Below are 10,028 nucleotides of genomic sequence, written 5' to 3' on the forward strand. Positions count from 1 at the left end.
ATAACTTAGGCGAGTACTTGGACTGCAGCTAAGCCTCCGAGTGGAAGTCTGGCTTACCACTCGGTAGGATTTTTATATCTTAGGCGAGCTCTGGGCTGCAGCTAAGCCTCCGAGTGGAAGTCTGGCTTACCACTCGGTAGGATTTTTATAACTTAGGCGAGTACTTGGACTGCAGCTAAGCCTCCGAGTGGAAGTCTGGCTTACCACTCGGTAGGATTTTTATAACTTAGGCGAGTACTTGGACTGCAGCTAAGCCCCCGAGTGGAAATCAGGCTTACCACTCGGTAGGATTTTATTTAATCTTAGGCGAAACGGATTCGCAGCTAAGCCTCCGAGTGGGAGTCTGGCTCACCACTCGGTAAGGATTTTTACAAACTTAGGCGAAACGGATTCGCGGCTAAGTCACCCACTGAGGGGAAAATTTTATTGGACAAAAATAAAGTGACAAAAATTATGGAGGAACTATGACACTATTATTTTGAAATCCATGAACTACAGGAGTACTTTATTGCAACCCATCCGAGTGATAAACTTAAGTGTAAAATGGGCGGAGTAGTTCCGCGTTCCAAGCTCGAGGCTCGTCGATATTATGTTCGACGTTGTAAAGACGGCACGCCCCGTTGTGGAGAACTTTGGTGACGATGAAGGGTCCTTCCCAAGAAGGAGCAAGCTTGTGTGGTTTCTTCTGATCCACTCGGAGGACTAAATCTCCTTCTTGAAAGGCTCGACCCCTCACATTTCTGGCGTGGAAACGACGCAAATCTTGTTGGTAGATGGTCGATCGGATCAGAGCCATCTCCCTTTCTTCCTCTAAAAGGTCGACTACGTCCTGCCGCGCTTGTTCAGCTTCTGCTTCATTGTAGATCTCAACTCGAGGAGCATTGTGGAGAAGATCACTCGGCAAGACTGCTTCAGCTCCGTAGACCAAGAAGAATGGAGTTCTTCCGGTCGACCGATTAGGTGTGGTCCGCAGTCCCCAAAGCACCGAGGGAAGTTCGTCGACCCAAGCTCCAGCTGCATGCTTGAGATCACGCATCAGTCGGGGTTTCAATCCCTTGAGAATCAGGCCATTGGCTCGCTCTGCTTGTCCATTCGTCTGCGGATGGGCGACCGAAGCGTAGTCGACTCGTGTGCCTTGAGAGTTGCAGAAATCCCTGAATTCTTCCCAGTCAAAGTTCGACCCATTATCCGTAATGATGCTGTGCGGGACTCCATATCTGAATATCAGTTCCCTGATGAAGCTAACAGCAGCACCGGCGTCAAGGTTCTTGATTGGTTTAGCCTCAATCCACTTGGTGAACTTGTCGACTGCCACCAGTACATGCGTGAAGCCACTTCGACCTGTTCTCAAAGGACCGATCATGTCCAACCCCCATACTGCGAAAGGCCAGACGAGTGGAATGGTCTTCAGAGCCGATGCAGGCTTGTGCGACATATTCGAGTAGAACTGACATCCTTCGCACTTATCCACTATTTCCTTTGCCATCTCATTCGCCTTTGGCCAGTAAAATCCGGCTCGGTATGCTTTGGCCACGATGGTCCGAGAGGACGCATGATGATCACAGGTCCCCGAGTGGATATCATTAAGGATGATTCGACCTTCTTCTGGTGTTATGCACTTCTGACCAACTCCAGTCGCGCTTTCTCTATATAACTGTCCTTTGATTACGGTAAAGGCTTTAGATCGACGGACGATCTGTCGAGCCTCTTCCTCATCCTCCGGAAGCTCTTTTCTCAGGATGTACGCGATATACGGAACTGTCCAGTCGGGAATGACCACCAAGACCTCCATGACCAAGTCGACCACTGCTGGGACCTCAACCTCAGTCGGATCTGTGGCACTCTTGGGCTGTGGAGCTTCTTCGATGAAAGGATCTTCTTTGGCACTCTTGGGCTGTGGAGCTTCTTCGATGAAAGGATCTTCTTTGACTGACGGAGTGTGTATATGCTCCAAGAACACACCACTCGGAATGGCTCCTCTCTTAGAACCTATCTTTGCTAGATCATCAGCTGCTTGATTTTTCAGTCGGGGTATATGATGGAGCTCCAACCCCTCGAACTTCTTTTCCAGCTTCCTCACTGCACTGCAGTACCCAGTCATGGCTGGGCTTCTCACGTCCCACTCCTTCATCACTTGGTTGACCACTAAATCTGAATCGCCATAGACCATCAGGCGACGGACGCCGAGTGAAATGGCCATGCGCAATCCGTATAAGAGGGCCTCGTACTCTGCCTCATTGTTGGAGGAATCAAAGTGAATCTGAAGCACGTATCTGAGCTTATCTCCTCTGGGGGAAACCAGGACAACCCCAGCACCGGAACCATTCAACATCTTAGAGCCATCAAAAAACATGGTCCAATGCTCCGAGTGAACTTCAGTCGGCTGCTGCTGTTCAATCCACTCGGCGAGGAAATCTGCTATTGCCTGGGACTTAATGGCTTTCTTTGCCTCAAACTTGATATCAAGGGGAAGAAGTTCAATCGCCCATTTCGCCACTCGACCAGTTGCATCTCTGTTGTGCAAAATCTCTGATAGTGGAGCGTCGCTGACGACTGTGATGGAATGATCAGAGAAATAATGAGCAACCTTCTTTATGGTCATGTATATTCCATACACAAGCTTCTGATAATGAGGATATCTCTGCTTGGATGGAGTCAAGACTTCAGACAAATAATACACTGGGCGCTGAACTTTGAAAGCTTTTCCTTCTTCTTCCCGCTCGACCGTAAGCACTGTACTGACGACTTGTCCTGTGGCTGCGATATAAAGCAACAAAGGCTCTTTGCTGACTGGAGCAGCAAGCACCGGCTGGGTGGAGAGCAGAGCTTTTAGCTCGGCAAACGCTGCATCAGCTTCTGGAGTCCACTCGAACTTGTCTGCCTTCTTCATCAGTCGGTAAAGAGGCAATGCCTTTTCACCGAGTCGTGAGATGAATCGACTTAATGCGGCCAAGCATCCAGTAAGCTTCTGGACATCGTGCACTCGCACAGGGTGTTTCACTCGGAGAATAGTGCCGATCTTTTCTGGATTAGCGTCGATCCCTCGCTCGGAAACGAGAAAACCGAGTAACTTGCCACCAGGAACTCCGAATGTGCACTTTGATGGATTGAGCTTGATATCATACCTTCTGAGGTTGGCAAATGTTTCGGCGAGGTCAGCGAGCAGGTCGGAACCTTTTCGTGACTTGACGACGATATCATCCATATACGCTTCCACATTCCGACTGATTTGAGTGAGTAGACACTTCTGAATCATTCGCATAAATGTGGCTCCGGCATTCTTGAGGCCGAATGGCATGGTGATATAGCAGAAGCACCCGAATGGAGTGATGAAAGCTGTTTTTACCTCGTCGGGTCCATACAGACGGATCTGGTGGTACCCGAAGTAGGCGTCTAGAAAAGACAATCTCTCACATCCCGCGGTCGAGTCAACAATTTGACCTATGCGAGGGAGAGGAAAATGATCTTTCGGGCAGACCCGGTTGATGTGCTTGAAATCAATGCACATTCGGAGCGATTTGTCCTTCTTAGGAACCATGACGACATTAGCGAGCCACTCGGAGTGGTATATCTCTCGGATAAATCCTGCCGCCAACAGTCGAGCCACTTCCTCACCAATGGTTTTTCTCTTCTGGACGGCGGACCGCCGAAGATGCTCTTTGACTGATTTTGCTGATGAGTCGACTCTTAGGCGATGCTCAGCCAGTCCCCTGGGAACACCTGGCATGTCAGCGGGCTTCCATGCAAAAATGTCCCAGTTCTCACGGAGGAACTGGATGAGCGCTTCTTCCTATTTCGGGTCGAGTGTTGTGAAGATGTGGGTCGGGGCTGCATCGGGGTCGGTCGGGTGAATGTGAACAGGCTTCGTCTCACCGGACGACTGAAATGCAGATTCTGTGGCGGGTTTCTTGGATCACAACAAATCACTCGGATCTGCGTTTTGCTTGTATTCTTTAAACTCGACCGCTGTCACCTAGAAATCAACAATCTTTAAGCCCTTCTGAAAGCACTCTTCTGCCTTTTTCCGATCACCGGTGACAGTGATCACTCCTTTGGGGCCGGGCATCTTCAATTTGAGGTACACGTAACATGGTCGAGCCATGAACCGTGCATAAGCTGGTCTCCTCAAAATGGCATGATATGCACTCTGAAAATCCACGACCTCAAACGTCAACTTCTCTTTGCGAAAATGTTTCGAATCACCAAACAGCACGTCCAGAGCTATTTGGCCGAGTGACTCGGCTTTCTTCCCTGGTATAACTCCATGAAAGCTCATGTTACTGGTGCTCAGTCGAGACATCGGAATGCCCATTCCTTTCATCATGGTCCATCAGCACTTTTATCAGTCGAGTGCCTTCGACAACTGGATCGACCACCAAAACTTGCCTCCCAGGGGTGGCAATATGAGTCGGGTGATCAGATTGGTCGAATGTGATGGGTGTTTGGGATCATCTCAGATAATTTGCTTTCGCTGGGGTAACCATGTTCACCTCGCGGTTAATGACTTTCAATCGACTCTTGCTTTCCACATCTGCAAAGATCATCAGAGTGGAGTTGACATGCGGATATCCTTCCTCACTGTCCTCCTTGTCTTCGGCCTTGTCCGACTCCTTTTCCTTGTCCTTAGACTGTTTTCCTTGAAACTGCTGGATCAGGAGTCGACATTGGCGAGTGGTATGCTTTGGGTAAATGATATTCCCTTCTTCGTCTTTCTTCGTGTGGATGTGACACGGCATATCCATCACGTCGTTCCCTTCTTTATCCTTTACCCTCTTAGGGTTTCAGGATCCTTTTGGTTTCCCTTTAAACTTTCCATGAGCCACGGCTAGAGCCTTTTCAGGAGCTGCCGGTTCAGCCTTCCGCTTCTGTTTCCGACTGGTGTTTCCCTTCTCCGACTGGCTCGGCTTGTGCTTGCCGCTTCGGAGTCGGTCTTCTTCTTCGCCGTTGGCGTACTTGATAGCAATTTTCATCATCCGACTCAAGGTCATGTCTCCGGTTCGACCAAATTTCAAACTCAATTCTCTGTTCTTGACACCATCCTTGAAGGCGCAGACTGCCTGATGATCAGACACATTCTCCACAGTATGGTGCAAAGTGATCCATCTCTGAATATACTCCCTGAGAGTCTCATTGGTCTTCTGCACGCAGACTTGCAGCTCCGTCAATCCAGCCGGTCGCTTGCAAGTTCCTTCAAACGTTCTGACGAACACTCGGGACAAATCTTCCCAAGTGTAAATGCTGCTAGGAGGTAACTGATTCAACCACGCTCTGGCAGAACCTTCCAACATGAGGGGCAAATGCTTCATGGCCACCTCGTCATTCCCACCACCAATCTGAACCGCCACTCGGTAGTCCTCAAGCCAAGTTTCAGGCTTAGACTCACCGGTGAACTTGCTGACTCCTGTTGCCAACCTGAAATTGAGAGGAATCACTGCGGCTCTGATAGCTCTGCTGAAACATTCCGGACCAGAAATGTGCACTCGACTGCTCGTGGGCGCATCTCTGTCGAGTCCACCCCGATGGGCTCTGTTCCGGTCGACCAAGCCTTGCACGATAATGGATCGCGCGTCGAAGCCTGGTTCCCTGGGGTCGACTGGAACTCTTCGCCCCGCACTGAGCTGACGTCTGTCATCTTGCTGCCGAGGAGCGTAAGACCCACCCCTCGGAGGGGAAGTGGGCACTCGACGCCTATCATCTCAGTCGTGTCGGTCTCCATATTGGTCTCGCCGATTCTCGCGCCCCTCACGCCGCGGAGGCGATCTGGGACTGTGAGCCGACTGAACCGTATTCGCAGCGACGGATCGACTGTGAATTCTGTTGCGCGACTGCGACACGGCTGAATTCTGATCTCCTGCTGCCCGGAGCAGATCCCTGATCTGCATCAAGCCTCTGCCAGCTTCCGACTGAGAGGGCTGGATGGACTCTGCAATACGGGTCGCAGCTGCTAAATTCTGAATTGGGGTTCGATATACCTGAGTCGGCGGGAAGAGTTGACGTCGAGTGGCGTCGGGAACTCGTTACCGCGCGCGCTCGTCGAGTGCTCGCTGAAGATTCTCCAGGCGAGCGCGTTCGGCCAAATTGGCCAAACGTGCCTCCTCCAAGGCGCGAGCCTCGGGGGTTTCTCCTGCGATGGGAGTATGCAAGGCATCCATGTTCCTGCGGCGAAGTTCCTCTCTTTGCAGAGAGTCGAGTGGCTCGGGCTGGTACTCTTCGTGGTCTCGTGCGGGGTCGCCTCCGTCGCCTGCCCCACCATCACGGGCGAAGCCAGGGGGGCTGCGAGGCCCGTCGACCATCAAGATTTCCGCCGCTGGATCACTGCTATCGCATTCGGATGCAGTCTCTACGGAGCCAGTCGACAGATCGAACAGGCCGTAGAGAGATTCGTCGGGCTCGATTGCCGCAACTTGGGTGGTGGCCGTCTGGCGAGCCACCACGTCTCACCCACCGCTGAAGCCTCGACCGACCCGAGCGCTTGCGCTGGCGGGAGACCGGGAGGGTGGTCGATAGGGGAGTCGACCGATATGGGGTCGACGGTTGCCGCAGCAGAACGCCGCGGACACATGCGCGAAAATGCGTCGCACCGCGGACGGGGAGCGCATCGACGTCCAGTGGAGCCTCCTGGAGCCAGGCGGAGTCGTCGGCGACGAAGGTGAGAGCACCGAGACGAATCTCTCAACCCTCGACCAAAACCCCAGCAGCTACCATGATGAAAGTACTCGGAAGAATCGCAACTTCTCCACAAAATCGCTAAAACACCTGCCCCACGGTGGGCGCCAACTGTCGTGGATCTAAGTCTGACAGTAGAGTGGGGGGTAAGTATGGAGAGGCAAGGTCCTAGCTATGGAGAGGTTGTAAACACAAGAGATGTACGAGTTCAGGCCCTTCTCGGAGGAAGTAAAAGCCCTACGTCTCGGAGCCCGGAGGCGGTCGAGTGGATTATGTGTATATGGATTACAAGGTGGCGAACCCTTCTGCCTGTGGAGGGGGGTGACTTATATAGAGTGTGCCAGGACCCCAGCCAACCCACGTAATGAAGGGTTTAAGGTACATTAAGTCCGGGCGTTACTGGTAACGCCCCACATAAAGTGTCTTTACTATCATAAAGTCTACTTAATTACAGATCGTTGCAGTGCAGAGTGCCTCTTGACCTTCTGGTGGTCGAGTGAGTCTTCGTGGTCGAGTCCTTCAAGTCAGTCGAGTGAGTCCCTCGTAGGTCGACTGGAAGGTGATCTCTTCTAAGGGTGTCCTTGGGCAGGGTACTTAGATCAGGTCTGTGACCCTACCCTAGGTACATGACTCCATCAGGGCGAGCCATCAGATCTTATCGCGTTCTTCAATCCTAGCCGTCCACTTACTGAAGATTAGAACACCAACTTAAAGTCTTGCAGCCTGACACCCTCTGCCCCCCTTCAACCGCGAGGCTTAACCCGGAAGCTGCCTCTGGAGGTGGCAAGGAGAGGAGATGAGGAGGGGGCGGCGGCTGCCATCTAGGGTTTGCCCCCCAAGTCACCTGGGGGGGGGGGGGGCGCGACTATCCTAAGATCCGTGATCCCTCCCTCATTCAGAGGTACAGGGGTCTCTGTCTGGCTCACCTCTGTCTTGTCTTTCTCCAACCATGGTTCATAACAGAACTAAGGTTCATAATATACATGCCACTGCAAACTACCTGCCTATAAATATGTCACCTCCCACTGCAAAGCAGTTAGTTTTACACAACCTTGCAGTCGCAATTTCATCCACATGATTTTCCAGTGGCACACACACAGTGTAGCTGGGGAGCAGGGATCCATTGACCTTCGCAGCAGTGAAATGAAGAAAACTCACCTTGTATCAACATTGACGCCAAGTGGAACAACAAGCCTGTGTGGCCACTGGAGCATGTCATTGACAATTGAATTGACAGTATCCTAATTGAACGAAGAAGAATCAGTTCTAACGTAATTTGTTAGCAGAATCTCAATGTTAAAAAAAAATTCAAGTCATCTTACATCAATCATATCAGAAAGTCCTGGAATAGCAGTCAGACTACCCCCAACAGCCTTCAATGTGTACTGTATTTTAGGCTCTGGCTGAAGCACAAAGAAACCCAATAAACGATTATACAGGAAATGCGCATCTTTGATAATGCAAAAGGTTCCACGCATCAGGAATTTATAATTTTTCTTGTGAAATGTGGTCGACACAAATATTACATCTAAAAACCTTTCAACTATAGCAGGAGCTTCATAGCATGAATCTGCGTTACCAAATTGTCTCATGGAAATGCCACCAGGATCAACACATAAGACTGGTGGTACCAAAGTTGCCATATAAAAAAACTGGCAGTGTCTAAACAGCTACCATGATATACTGCAAGAAATAGGTTCTCTTTGTGAGTTAAATGTTTTTTTTACCAGGGTGGGTCAAATGTTAAAGCCTTCCCAGGTTAAACTGACATGATATTCTATGTTTTGGATCCATTCTGAGGTAAGCACTGGGACTATTGCTGCAGGGGAAACAAACTACTACCAATAAGTGCAAGGAAATAAAAAAGGGCAACCTGGTGCATGTAGCTCCCGCTTGCGCAGGGTCCAGGGAAGGGTCCGACCACTTTGGGTCTATAGTACGCAGCCTTTCCCTACATTTCTGTAAGAGGCTGTTTCCAGGACTTGAACCCATGACCTCATGGTCACAAGGCAGCAGCTTTACCACTGCGCCAAGGCTCCCCTTCAATAAGTGCAAGGAAATGAAGCAAATAAATCTTCTCGAAGAAATTCCAATTTTATGTCATCTTAATTACAAAGCAGTCCACAGTTAATAAAAGAGTAGACACTCTGCTTTTGTTGTCCAGCGTGTAAGTTGAAAACTCATCTCAGTTAACATTATACTCTTTTTCTTCCTATCTTCAATTCAAAATCAGATGTTCTCTTGTGCGAAGCTACGAATAAAAATATACTGAAGAAATTGCCAGTTTTTGTATATTTTTCTCATACAAAAACTGCTTAGTAGTAGATACATACCTCTGCGAGGAGAGCAACAACAACAGCAGAGATGCAAGGAATCTCTTCTGATAGTTGAAATACGACACGAACAACGGTAAAGACCTGGAGATCCTTGAGCTGAGAGATGGTTCACAAAAAAATATAATTAATAAGAACTCACTCCTACAAGGTTAACCACAGTAAAGACAAACAGTCAAAACCTGAATAGGCAGTGATGCAACTCGAGCATCAACAGCAAGGATTATGCTTGGATCACCACCCCAACGGAAATCTATATCCATTATGATTTGGCCTGGCTGAAGATTTTGGATACGGATGCCTTCACGAAAAATAACAATGCATGATATCTTTCAGTCATACTTATTTAGTACAGAAGCAACAAGATTAAAATTTAGCTTAGCGTGGTATGCGTAAACATGGAACATGAACTCATATAAATATAAGCATGAAAGAAAAATAAGGTCATTAACATCACAACTGGCCGGAATCAGAGTAATAATCTCAACTCAAGAACAACTAAAAATTACTCCCTCCATTCCACAATGTAGTGCCTATAGATTTTTCTGAAAGTCAAACTTTGTCAATTTTGACCAAGTGTATAGAGAAAACTCTCTATACCTACAATACCAAACATGTACATTCTGAAAATATAACTTAGGATATATCCAATGATGTGCATTTAGTATTCTAGATGTACCTATTTTTCTCCATAAATATGGTCAAAGTTTGTAATGTTTGACTTTTGAAAGAATCTATAGGCACTACATTGTGGAACGGAGGGAGTACATCCCAAATGCACTAGTATCTCATACCAAGGTTTCTTAACATGGTCCCTCTTACCTCCTCATTTCACATGAGAGGCAAGAGTATATAACAGATCTGAGACGTTGATTCCATTAAGTAGTGCCCCCGCAAAAAAAAAGATTCCATTAAGTAGTGGGTCTGAGTAACTCTTACCTTCTTACCTCCCATGTGAAAAGAGGAGGTAAGAGGGACCATGTTAAAATTGCTCATACCAAGGTAACATTTTTCTTTGCTGGCCATAAG

At 48.8% G+C, this 10,028-nt stretch overlaps 1 protein-coding gene across 1 annotated transcript in view; it reads right to left on the bottom strand.

The window, feature by feature from the left end:
* The window catches only part of LOC119363712 (synaptotagmin-5-like), a 52,852-nt gene that overhangs the window by 36,913 nt on the left and 5,911 nt on the right, over window positions 1–10,028 (bottom strand). The window contains exons 5-8 of the mRNA XM_037629082.1: window positions 9,182–9,300; window positions 9,000–9,098; window positions 7,989–8,069; window positions 7,825–7,907 (exon numbers count right to left, since the gene is read on the bottom strand). Coding sequence (XP_037484979.1) covers window positions 7,825–7,907; window positions 7,989–8,069; window positions 9,000–9,098; window positions 9,182–9,300 — 382 coding nt within the window. The remainder of the gene's footprint in view (window positions 1–7,824; window positions 7,908–7,988; window positions 8,070–8,999; window positions 9,099–9,181; window positions 9,301–10,028) is intronic.

The sequence above is a fragment of the Triticum dicoccoides genome, chromosome 2B, assembly GCF_002162155.2.
Source record: "Triticum dicoccoides isolate Atlit2015 ecotype Zavitan chromosome 2B, WEW_v2.0, whole genome shotgun sequence".
In the NCBI taxonomy this organism is placed as follows: domain Eukaryota; kingdom Viridiplantae; phylum Streptophyta; class Magnoliopsida; order Poales; family Poaceae; genus Triticum; species Triticum dicoccoides.